The sequence below is a fragment of the Seriola dumerili genome, unplaced genomic scaffold, assembly GCF_002260705.1.
Source record: "Seriola dumerili isolate Sdu_G_001 unplaced genomic scaffold, Sdu_1.0 BDQW01000017.1, whole genome shotgun sequence".
In the NCBI taxonomy this organism is placed as follows: domain Eukaryota; kingdom Metazoa; phylum Chordata; class Actinopteri; order Carangiformes; family Carangidae; genus Seriola; species Seriola dumerili.
In genome coordinates, this window is record NW_019174272.1 from 12,574,051 (window position 1) to 12,587,420 (window position 13,370).

Below are 13,370 nucleotides of genomic sequence, written 5' to 3' on the forward strand. Positions count from 1 at the left end.
TACATGTATTATTTAATAATGTAGTGACATGAAGCAGCTTGGCCTAATGTAATATTGGCCTGTAATATTGTTGTTATACCCCAGAAAACAATGACAGACTATTATCATCAATAGCCCAAAGTGCTGTTCAGTTTCACCTGTTACTACACACCTGTAACAGCTGTAGTGATGGCAGCATGTAGCACCAGTGGATGTTGGGGAACTCTGTCCTTCAAAGTCACATCAGTCCCACTGAACGTTTCTCTGCTCAGGTGTTTAGTGCTGCAGGTTGTCAGAAGGTTAAAGACCTGTACATTACCTCTGACTGACTTTTAGCTAGTGACAAGCTGTTTGGATTTCTGTTGCGAGCTACTGTAACTTAGCACACAGCTACATGTTTGGACTAACTGACCCAGAAATGAACCATGAGCAGCAAACCAAGGATCAGTGAAGGAGAACACCAGGTGAAAGGGTTAATACAGGTTACTGCTTCAGAATGGAAATCTGAGGAACCCCGAGTCCGGCTGTGCTTAAGACCACCGCTGCACCGAAGGGTGGGGGAGTGGGGGGGTGGACTGAATGTCAAAATGTTCATCTGAAGAGGAGCTAAAACAAAAGCTTCCAATATCAATTGCAAGACGTTTAATCAGAGCCACGATCGTTCTGTATGATTCCAAAAGAGCCGATAATTAAAATAAAAATATTAAACATTCAAAAATAAACAGGAATAAATATAGGTATATAAAACCCAACTAATTAATGACAAATACTTTTCTGGTAAGAATTTAGCAATATTACTAAAAAATTGACCTTTTTTAAAAGATTTATTTTCATATTGTAATTTTTCGCACTCACACTCCTGTCACTTCCTGTGAGTCGTTAGAGCTGATTCCTGCTCTCAAGCTAATCACCCGAGAAAACAGACTTTTAAAATTGACTCCAATAAACCTTGAAAATATTCTAATGAGGTGAAACAAACAAGTTTTAACTATTTATTTAAATTAATTTAAATCCTTAATAATTAAGGATATTCTATTTATTTTATAATATTTTTATTTATAATATTGGCCTTTTTGGCCCTTCTGTACAAGTGTGACCTGTTTAACTTCTGCTCCTCTCTCCTCTTCCTCCTCCTCCTCCTCCTCCTCTGGCAGCTTCACTCAGCGCCTCTGCTCAAACATCTGGAGAGAAGTGAAGTAACGTGTGGGTGAAGCTGAGCTGTGGAAAACTGTCCTGAGGCATCGAGACACCTGAAATAAGAGCGCTGTGTGTGTGTGTGTGTGTGTGTGTGTGTGTGTGTGTGTGTGTGTGTGTGTGTGTTTGTGTGTGTGTGTGTGTGTGTGCGTACGTGCAGATTTCCATTCTGAAGGAGCACTGGCTCAGATGAAGCTCAAAAGAATCCAGATGTTTCTGAGGAAGAACATCCCATCCTCATCCTCTCTACTCACTGTCAGGAGGACAGGACAGAACCTGGGCTTCCTAAAGTCAACACTGCATTTGAACAACTATTAGTTACTGTCAGCACTACAGTGGGGAAGCTGATCCTACGTGCAGATTTCCATTCTGAAGGAGCACTGGCTCAGATGAAGCTCAAAAGAATCCAGATGTTTCTGAGGAAGAACATCCCATCCTCATCCTCTCTACTCACTGTCAGGAGGACAGGACAGAACCTGGGCTTCCTAAAGTCAACACTGCATTTGAACAACTATTAGTTACTGTCAGCACTACAGTGGGGAAGCTGATCCTACATCTGTGTCTAAAGGCAACTTCAATGTAAAGACAGGATGGGGCTAACTGTTCTCTCTCTGTCTCAAGGCTGCTGACCAATGACAGTGTCTAACCACTTCCTGTATGCCAGGGCGAAGCGTCTCTGCTCGGGGTTGGAGCACCTGTCCAGGACGCCGCTTACAAAGCTGTGCTCAGAGGGCAGGGTGGGGGGGGCCGGCAGCTGGACGCCTCTCTTCAGTCGCTTGCTATCACGCGGGTCTGGTAAGGACGCCCTGTCCACCTCCATAGGTTCACTAACATGCCTCTGTCCGTTCACGCTGTCGCCCCGCCCCGCGCAGCTCTGAGCTCCGCCCTCCGTCAGGTCGGGGTCGCTGTCGCTGAGGTGGACCGACTGGCTGCCTCCATTACTACTGCAGTGGTGCTGGTGGTCCATCCTCCAGTGGTGCCACAGGTAAAACACATGCCGCCTGAGGGGAGGGGGGGAGGGGAGATATAGCCATGTTATTATTGAAATGTTCTGCACTAATACAGATGTAATAGCATGTGGGACATGGTCCTTTTAGCCGTAGAGGGTCTAATACAGCTGAGGCTATTACATCACTAACATCCACCATATGTCATCACAACACAACTGCATTTAACCTTGTTAACGAGGACACACGTCTCATCTCTGACTGCTCACCTTCTCACCTGTCAGGAAGCAGCAAATTAACACTTTAACACACACACACACACACGTCTAACAGCTCCTGGCTGTACCCAGAATATCATCATTCACCCCAACACAGAGGCTTCCAGCTGGATGTGAAGCTGCTGACATGTACTGTCACACCTGGGACACAGGTTTCACTGTGAGGGGTCGACTGAGGTGTGAGAGTGATGGTCTGGCCCTCAGGTCTGATCTGGGAACTGCGTAAAGAGCCTGACGGAGAAGGGGGTTCCTGCAGAACCTAAGGCTCGGCAGGCTACTGCAGGAATGTACTATCTTATATTACAATATTAGAATCTTTTATTACCAACAATTAACTACTCAATTATAGCTGCAGGGAAATTCGTAGTAAATTAGTATTAGAACATGTTATTTCTGTTTTCTCTCAAATATCTGGTCGAGATCTGGTGACTGCGAAGGCCGTAGCATATTAATCCATCTTTATTTTATCTGATAATTATCTAATTATTCTAATTACACAATTTACCCAACACGCAACTCTTAGCAACCACAAGACAGAAAGAAGTATTTGGGTGGAGTAAACCTTTAAAACTACATAGAAATATGGTTCTGAAACTGCAGCCTCTGGTACTGCTAAACGCTAGGGGGCGCTGGCCCGAAAAAGCAGTGTCCTACACATGCGGTCTCGAAACTGTACTGTTGGGCTAAAGAAGGATGCTTGGCCAAAAGGCGGCTGCGGCTCCGGAGGGAAAAATCGGGTCGATCCCTGGCTCCTCCAGTGCACAGGTCAAAGTCCAAGATACTGAACAGAAAATGCCCCTGATGTATCATACAAGTGTGTGTGAGAGTGTGTGGCAGAAAGGAGTCATATGTAGAATAAAGCGCTGTATGAATGTGTGTGTGAATGGGTGAAATCCAGCAATCCCTCACAATATCAGCAAAGAACGGCAGCAAACAAACATCTCAGGGAAGCAGGAGGTTCTTTCTAAGGCTCCATGGCCTGTGCAGTAACTCACATTAACAGCACACTCACTGATTACAGTTTACTGTGCCTGAGTTTCACCTATTTAATGGCATTTAGAACTGATATGAAAACCTCCGTCTTATAATAAGTTGCTGCTAATAGTAAAAGCTTTGTGTCCTTATTACTGGTGGCCTCACCTGTGACTCCAGAGGGTCTCGTGTCCAGGGAAGGACTGGATCAGGTCTGAGCACAGCTCCATCTCCTGGTGGAAGAGCTGCAGGACCGTGGTGGAGCTGGGCTGCCTCTCCTCCTCCCCCGCTGCCTCTGCGCCTGACAACTCCCCGTTAGCCTGGGCGTGGCTGTGATGGAGGGGGCTGGTGCTGGGGTCTGTGCTGGAACGGTGCTGCGGTGAACAGGTGGTAGTGGTAGTGGTGGTGGTGGTGGTGGTGGTGGTGGTGGTGGAGGTGGTGGTGGAGGTGGTGGAAGTGGTGGAAGTGGTGGAAGCTGGAGTCTGGGAGAGCTCAGTGATCAGCTCCTTGAGCAGGAACTGGCGGTAGTGGAAGCCACTGTGGTCAGACACATGCATGGACACCCAGAGGCGCATCGAGGACAGCTCATCATGGAAAACCTGCACACATTGAGAGAGCTCAGGTGAAATACAGCAGCTGTTTGGGAGGTTAGATCCAGGTCAGACTACAACAGAATAGACAAGAACAAAGACATTTGGTTTTCCAGCTTCTGTACATGATGCAATAAAAGGTCAATAATAAATAGGTTAGAAATCAACAATAACAGATAAAAAGGCAGTGAAGTGACAGACAGTATTAGCAGTGTCTGGTAGTGAACAGTACAGGAGCACCAGACCAAACACCATGAGGTGAATGTCTTCATCCCTGAGAAATGAGGACATTAACTACAGTGTAGTGCAGCATGTGGAGGACGCCGGGTTCAGAGCAGCTCTGGGAAAGAAGCCATTTCTCAGGTGAAGCGTTCACACAGACGATGACCTGGGTGTGTAGAGTCCTCACAGTGTGAGCTGCGAACGTCCTCCAGACCTGGAGCTGGAGCTGGAACTGGAGCCCTGACACCACGCAGAGATGCCGTATGTTAGGATGCTCTGTGGTGCAGCAGGAGAAGGTCACCAGCTGCTGCTGGAGAGGACCGGCTTACTTTCTTTCCTAACCAGTGCAGTGGTGTTAGTGGACCATGTGAGGTCCTCTGAGATGTGAATGTCCAGAGTCCTGGAGTTGGACTCTCTCTCATTCTGTCTCCACTCCTCCCCTCCTGTGACTCTCTGACATTGACGATGACCTTGTTGGTCTTTGCTGTCTTCAGGGACAGGTTGTTTTCTGAGCACCAGCTCACCTGGTTCTGCACCTCTGCTCTGTGGGCTGATTCATCAGCATCTTGTCGTTTGCAAACTTTAGGATGGTGTTAGTGAAGAACGCAGATGTGTGAAGAGCAGAGGATGGAGCTCAGTGTTATAGTACAATATAACTCTTAAATTAAATTGAGTCTACCTTTGATAATGACCATCAATAATCCAGTGTTTGACTTCATTATCAGAACTAGAATCACCGCCTCACAGTTGTCTGCCTCCTTCATTCAGACTAGTTTCAGATTACATCCCTGTTTGTCCAGAGTCATATAAAATATGAACCACTTGTGTGAAATTTTGTCATAATAGCTGTGTGAAGTCTTGAGTTACAGCTAAAAAGTGTTTTATGCGGTCATAGTTAGCTTGACCTTTGACCACCAAAGTCTAACCAGTTCATCCTCGAGTCCAAGTGAACATTTGTACTCTCCTTGATCCACAGTTCAATCTCTTTTACATTTACTTGTTGTGACTATTGAAGTTTCCTATGATGCCTGGCGTGTGTGTGTGTGTGTGTGTGTGTGTGTGTGTGTGTGTGTGTGTGTGTGTGTGTGTGTGTGTGGATAGTGAGGACAGTGAGGACAGTCTGTGATGTAAAATACAGGACAAATGAAGAATCATGTTTGTCACAGAACTTTACAATAAAACAACCAGCAGTTCAATGAACTGCTCTGTTTTGATTATTTAATATATTTTCAATGCACGTCAGTGGATCTTATGTTTTCAATGTAAGTAAATACCAGTAAACAGTAACTTGTAACCACTTTGCCTGCAATACACACACAGCATAGCAATCCCTGTACTGTAACCAAAGACACTGTTCATAGGGCCATGTCGGCACAAAGGTGGTCAGATGTTTATGAAATTCGGGGGGATCACTGGACAGATCATAAATGACTTTATCTATATTTATTAAATTGGGCTGTTTTGGATGTTCATGTTACAAACACAGTTCTGAGGACTTTAGAATGTTCAAAAACTCACAAAACTTTGTAAAAATATTTGTACTTATGAACAAACTGCACAGATTGACTTCTCTTTAACAGCATGTGCTTTGCACCATTTATTTAAAAATACTATATGTCAATAGTAACAGTGCAACAGCTGTAAAGTTTGAGCAACTTTGAAAAACTTTGGGATAATTATAATTTGGAAAAAAAGATTTGCACATATACAATATGTGCTTTGCACCATATTTCTCTATAAAAGTATGTGCAATGTAAAACACAGCTGTAAACAATACTGCAATACTATAGCAATGTTTAAATGTTTCCTTCTGAAAAACAGATAATAATGGGAAAAAAAAATATTGAAGATATAGATACATAAAATACAGTAACATTGAAGTGCTTAAAGAACTGGTGAACTGAAGTTTAAAGTGAAATCAAGAAGGCCACGATCACTTATTTCTTCATTCTTTTTGGGTTGTAAACAAAGGAATTGTGAAGGACAGATCATGTTCAGCAATGAACATGCACACACGTATTTTTTGATCGCAGACACGGTCAGTCATTGATGACTGAGTGTCAACCGTAATGGTTGCTCCTGGTAACGTAGTTGTATGCTGGAGTGCCATGACAGAGGAATGTCATGTTTCACAGTAGCCCCCGCAGTAGGATTCTCCTGGGTGTCTGAAATTTGGGTGGCATGTGTATCCTATGGAGATCTACAAAAACCCCATATCCTAAACCCAACCAGAAGTCCGCCATTTTTAATTTATTCTACAATTTTGGTGCAAATTTTCCCCATTTCCAGGTGTCATACTTAAACGAACTCCTCCTAGGGAGTCAATCAGATCGACATCATATTTGCTCAGTCTAATCTAAAGACCTTTTCAATGCTAAATTGCTAAAGCGTTTGAATTTTCATTGGAGGACCTGCCAGTGGCGGCATGGCAAATTTCAAAGTATTCGCCATGAAAGCGGAAGTTGCTATAACTCCAACATGTATGTCAAAACTGCCCCAAACTTTCCATGTAGGATGACTGTCCCCCACACTGAAGACATCTGCATGGTAAAATGAAGTCATAGTCATAGCGCCACCTACTGGACACAGGAAATAACCCTTGAGAGACAATCATCATTTGATTTACATGAGATTTTCAAGGTCTCGTCTGCACTTCATATAGAGGCAGAAGTTATATGCTGTGCGTTTAAATTGTGTTGACCCAGTAAGGTTTAGCGTCGCCTAAATACTGTTTACTTTGTGATTGTTTAGTTAACACTTAGACAAATAAAAATATGTATATATTTTATCCAAATATTTGACCAAGAATTGATAAGGACCAGGATCAATAAAATTCAGATGATTCCCATCCCTTTATATGATGACTTTAAACTTAGACCATCAGGAAGTGTTTGAGACACGGCATCAGGAAGTCAGTTTAACGTGTGTATAGATGAATACACTCTGACCTGATGGATGCTGTTTGCATATACTGTGTGTAAATAAACTGTTTACTGTGTTTGTGAACTGACAACAAACTGGTCCAAATACACTATTTTGAACTGAACTGAACTGAACGCTCCTTGTTAGCAGGTTGTCATATGACAAATTAAAAACAATAAAAGCCACTCTTCCTCATCCTACCTTGACGTTGCCATTGGCCATGTGCTGCAGCACCCAGATGCGGTGGGACCAGGCGTTGTAGTTGCTGGGATAGCGGCAGGCGGCTTCGGAGCACACCTTCATCTCCTGGTGGAGCGTCCTGGCCAGGTGATCACTGAGCTGCTGGCTCCTCCCTCCATCAGCCTGCTCCACTTCACCCTGCTGCTGCTTCCTGTTGCGGCCCACAGCAGACACCTGACGCAGGATCTGCTGCAGCACCCAGCGTCTGCAGGGAGACATCAGCTGCTGAGTGACATCACCTGGCGTGCAGGCAGGGCAGTTACTACTGTCAATGATTAACTTGTTAATAATCTAATTGATTAAAGACACATGAACAGAGGAGGAGCTGCACTGTGTAGTACCTGGTTGTACCACTAGGTGCCTCTTACTGTTCAATGAGATGGAGTTACAGGTGTTTACTGACTAATTATAAAGCTAAGCGTTGAGATGCTCGCATCCAGCTGTTTGGCAGCTGTCTGTTTCAGCCTCAGTCCTTAACAGGAGCAGAAGCAGCTGCTCGGCTGACGCAGGCTGGGAGTGCAGCACACACACGCGTGCGCACACGCACACACACAGTGCATGCAGCACACAATTAGCTCTGTCAGGCTGCAGTTTGTAGTGATACAAATATTAAAGTAAAGCACTGGGACAGAGATGGAGAGGAGGAGTTATTTTCAGAGTTTAAGAGATGCTTCAAAGAGTCTTCAGCCTGATCATGACCACAGTCTCTCTCCTCTCTCTCCCAGTCCATCTTTCACATTGTTGTCAGTTGGCTTTTTTGGGATTGTTACTGGCTAAAATACTTGATTTCTGGGCAGCTTTTCTAAAAAATTGCAATGCATGTTGTGATGCTTTTAGATGGTTTTTTTGCAATGAAACTGTGGGAACAAATAAAAATTGAAATATTCTATTTCATCTGGAGAAAAAAGGAGCAGAGCGTCGTTCCAGTGGCTCCGGCAGCTCTACACCTGTGGTTCCACCACAATGTTGCACGCAGTGCAAAATAATTTAACCCTGCTTTGTGTAAAACATCGGGGAAGTGCNGATTGCAATGCATGTTGTGATGCTTTTAGATGGTTTTTTTTGCAATGAAACTGTGGGAGCAAATAAAAATTGAAATATTTTATTTCATCTGGAGAAAAAAGGAGCAGAGCGTCGTTCCAGTGGCTCCGGCAGCTCTACACCTGTGGTTCCACCACAATGTTGCACGCAGTGCAAAACAATTTAACCCTGCTTTGTGTAAAACATCGGGGAAGTGCTTTACATGGTCTGTAACAGTAATTTTTGTTGGTAAATGTGAGATGCTCATGTCACACATGTCTGCAGCTTCACAACATTCTTCAAGCCAGGAACAAGGAAGTGAGTTTAGTGATGTACATCAAGGTTTTGCGCATGGACTGGTGTGATTGTTTCAACTCGTGGGAAACTATGATGATTGGTCAAATTTGCGAAAGAGTTGTAGTGACTGGACAAAAATGCAAGGTCGCGCAGAATTCACAGGGATTGGTTGAATTAAATTGCATTAATTATTGTGATCCCAACATTCTGGAGGGACTGTGTTGTGATGTTAGCCGTGTACACTAGCTCATGTGTTAACAAAATGACACGCTGTTGATGTGCGACGTAGTCACGGACAGGCATGTTGAACAGAGTTTCGGTTCCCAACCGGACTCCAACAGCTGCTGTCATTCATAAACGCTGCTCAGTTACCAACCGTTTCAGCCAACACACTGTAGTGACTGTAATATTTGGAGGCGTTCAGTGAAGAACAGGGTGGGACGGTTAAGGCAAATACCACAGAGGTGCAGTGTCCAACTGGATCTCTACATTACAGGTGTTACAGTACAGTGGCTAATGAGGACGTTTCCTATTTGCATTTCCTATCCTGTCTTTACGCTGACTGCCCCAAAAACACAAATGAACAACAACAGTGCCCTCTGCAGCCAAGTCTTACCGGTGTATCCACGTCTCCGGGCTCTTGGGGAACTTGGTGAGGGCCAGCTTGCCCAGGTAGAGGTCCTTCTCTGGGTTAAGAACTCCGCACTGCAGCAGCTCCTTCCTGCAACAACAATCAGCCACACATTAGGCTGCTTTCACACGAACAGAAACCCTGTTCAGACCTGGTATTAACATCCGTCTCAGGTGACCTGATCACAAGTGGTCAGCTCTAAGTTCAGGTGTGAATGCACCAAGACACAATGAGGACACATTTGAGATCCGATCACTCAGACCACATTCAGAGGTGGTCTGAGCCACATGTGGCCACATTCTTTTAACAGTGTGAACACAAATGCATCCTGGGCCACATTGGGGGGTTGTTGTTTCATATAAAAGGTGAGACAATTGAATACAATCTGTGAATGGATCTGAAGCTAACCAGTGGCTTGAAATACTCTGGGAAGTTCTCACAGCAGCTACTGTTTTATCTTTCACTGTGACCATTTGCAGGTACACAGCAGAAACACAGTAGAGTACAGAGGAATCCACCAGGTAAGGTGTGATGCTCTGTATCTGATTGGCCAACGCAGCGCCTTGCTGGATGACATCACATTTCATTGCAGCAAAAGCTGAACCAGATTCAACTTTTTTTAAAGCACATCGTAGTGTTGTTCTTTTCAAATGAATGAGAATGGCTGCAGGGTGTGAGCGTGGCTGCACAGCAGACTACAGTCTGTGTTGTGTTGGGCTGAGATCAGCTTTGACTATATGGTCGTCTTTTGTGTAAAGATGTCATCCACTTGTTGTACACAGCTGACGTTCATAAGAACAAATGTGTGTAGTTGTGCTGGTGAATCTGTACCTGACATTCCAAGCAGTGGTGAAGTCTGGGTTCAGCAGCAGCAGTGTGCAGGTGATATCCACTAAAGCTGAGGACACACAAACACCATCTGTTAGCTTCTCTAGTTTTCTTCATTATTATATAACATTACATTTATTCAGTTACCGGCAGGTCCTTGGCTCTCAGTACTGGAGAAATTATGAAAATAGATTTCCTATGTTTTATTACAACATGAAAGTTCTCTGGCACATTTTATCTCATCAACTCCGTTTCTGATTAAGACATTCGTCTATAATGCATTCTCACTGTTCGCAGCGCAGCAGTTCATCTGCATCTCTCTCTCTCTCTCTGAACCTGTGTGTATCAAGGGCGGGGCAGCTCTGCCACACACTGTAGCACCATAAAAACACACACAGACTGCTCTTTGTGACAATGCTGGAGAGGACTAAACGTTCTAAGTGTGGTCAACGGTTTTGCATTTCAGAGCAGAAACACAAGCAATCTCCAGAAACATCCAGGGAAAGTCTGTTCCAGGTGTTCCAGGTGTGTTTGTGCCACTACTGCACAGTAAAATACTGTGAAAGAGGTCCTGTTGTAAATCACTGTGTATTACATTTACATCGTTACAAAATCAGCCTGTTAGTAGTGATCTGTTCAAAACAATGTTGGTGGAGTTTATTACAACAGAATGTTAATTGAGTATATGTGGAAAAAATAAGCAATGTTAATTCAGTTATTTTATTTTTTTTCCTCTTACAATATAAAAAAAAGGTCCAATGAGAGAACTGTTAAAGTACCGGGTCAATAAGCAGTATCAGTAAAAGTAGTACTACAATTTAAATCCTAACCATACCCATCCGTAGTAAGAGCCTTAGATAAACAGCATCACCAGGACACAATCTTCACTTATCTAAAACTATAATAATACAAAAACTAAAATAAAACAGGGTGTCATCTCGTCATATTAACGACTGAGACCTGCCATTAAAAACACTTATTAAAATAGAAAAAAAAAACAACAAAAAAAAATGTATGTATGCAGTTGGGTCAGAGTTTTTGTCGAGGCTTCTGTACATAACAAGCACATTCTGTGCATCAGTAGCTGCCACATCCCATCACTGCTGCAGTATATCCTGCTTGTTACTTATGCTGCAGTTCTGAGGTTAAAGAAGACAATGAAACCGGTCCCAGTACTCTCTGTACAGATATGACATACAAGTCACAATAAATACACCATCTCTGAATACAACAACATATCTAATCATCTGACTGTAACCAGGCAGACGTTGAGCGAGTTCAGTTACCTTCCCTGTCCAGCCAGTGTTTGCGCTGGCGGTAGAGCAGCAGTTTGTTGTGGACATATGGCAGCAGGAACTTGACACACCAGCTCTCTACACCCAGCTTGTTCTCCACCAACACAATGGGACTGCGGTTGTAACGAGCCTCTGGACATGGGATCACGCCGATCTCGTCACTGAGGGAGGAGACGGAGAGAGTGAGGCCTCACGGAGGTTTACACCTGTTGTCTATTAACATGGAAGAATCACTGACATCACATCATGTGGCTTCAAATCACATTCTCAGGGACAGCTCGACAGTTTCTGAAAGACCTTTTGTTCAAATGCTGAGACACAATCAGTCACAGCTCAGCTTGGTTTTCTTTGTGCTTTTTTTGTTTGTTTTGTTCTTGTAGGATATCTGACTAAGACTTTTTCTTAAAAGGGACTATTTGTAAATTTTCTCTGCCGCCAAGTGTGGTTTCTTGTCAGGATCAGGTTGTGGAGATTGTCACATGACAAGAGCTTCAGCCATCGTTGTGTTTTCAAGACAAGAGGTTATAATATGTCCTCTAAGCAGGACTTCCAGGCAGATTGGACTGAGCTGGGGCTAGCTGGTTAGCACGCTAACTTCAGTAGAAGAAAAAAGATGATAGAGACAAGAGTTAACATTTGCATTGCTTTCCACTTCTGGAGACAGTGTTTAGTGAGTAAAGTAATGAAGTTTGATGCTGAATTCACTATGTTTCTCCTAGTGTGGTACATAAACAGCTGTTAATACTAATGGCTATGTAGCAATAGCAAAACTTATAATTAGCTCCATAAAGGTCCTTTTACACTGTGATTAACAGGTTCATGTCATGATGTCTTACTGTGAGATGTGTATAGTAAAATCTTGGTCACAAATGAATCTGTCAGACTACACGATATTAATTTGGGGGCATATTAAGAGGTTGTGATGAATGATTCTTAGTATTATGATGTTAATAAATATGAGCAAACAGAGACTCGTTTTTTTACTACAAACATGGTGCTTGTTGTAAATATGTACAGGCCAAGTAAAAGTGTTATCCCCTTTTTTATGACCAGTGTTATGATGATGGCATGGGTTGTAGCAGGTCACACTGTGAAAACTAGATCCTTTCACATCAGTCAACTGTTTTTGTCTTTGTTCTCCAAAGATCTAAACCGGCTGTTCAGGACCACAGCTGACCAACAACCAGAGGTTTCAGCTTGTTTCTCACGGCTGTTACCTTTCATTAGGACAGTCCAGCATCCCTCGGTCCATGAGGGTCTCCAGCCGTCTCTTAAAAACAGACTAACTGAGTCCTTTTCTGAATTTCTGGTCCTGGTCTCCACAGCTCACATTCCTGCTTCATTAGTTATCAGAGACAGATGAACCGCTAACAGGTAACGTCGGCTGGTGTCACTAGCTAAACCTGGCAGCCTGCTGCAGGTTTACCTCAATTAAAGAGACCGAGGCAGCAATAAAAAGACATAGAAATTAATTAATTACTAAATGACTTGATCTCACCGTTAATGAGCTAGCGACACTGGCCCGTGCAGGATGTAGTAGATTTGACAGCAGCCTTATCACGTCAAAAGGTTATCGAGCTAACTGCACCAAACACAACAGCGTTAGCTTCATCTGTTAACGAGCACATAGGAAACAGTTTCCGCGGACGTGTTCCGAACAAACACGTTATCTGTCTAACGGTACAAACAAACAGCTGAGCTAGCTCACTAAACTGTCAACTTTCTGTGGACCGCTCTGATTCCAGGTGATAGTCCGAGCCCACACAGTTGAATAGCTGGATGAAGATGGATGTGACATCGGACACTGTCAATGGATGTGACCGTGGCCACTCCGGTCTGTCTGGGTTCTTCACGGTTAGCTTTACTTACATGTTGGGGTTTCTCTTGAAGGCATTAGTGATGTCTTTGACAACTCTCTGGACCAGGACGTCCACCTCCTCCTCCGACTCCGCCAT

General features: G+C 43.8%; 1 protein-coding gene across 1 annotated transcript; it reads right to left on the reverse strand.

Moving 5' to 3' along the window:
- Window positions 1–1,546: 1,546 nt before the first annotated feature.
- On the reverse strand, window positions 1,547–13,370 carry ptar1 (protein prenyltransferase alpha subunit repeat containing 1). Its single transcript, XM_022759404.1, has 7 exons — window positions 13,285–13,370; window positions 11,407–11,576; window positions 10,124–10,190; window positions 9,278–9,382; window positions 7,306–7,549; window positions 3,539–3,969; window positions 1,547–2,174 (listed from the first exon to the last, which is right to left on the reverse strand). The coding sequence occupies exons 1-7, from the start codon at window positions 13,368–13,370 to the stop codon at window positions 1,790–1,792; spliced, it is 1,488 nt and encodes a 495-aa protein (XP_022615125.1). The 3' UTR covers window positions 1,547–1,789.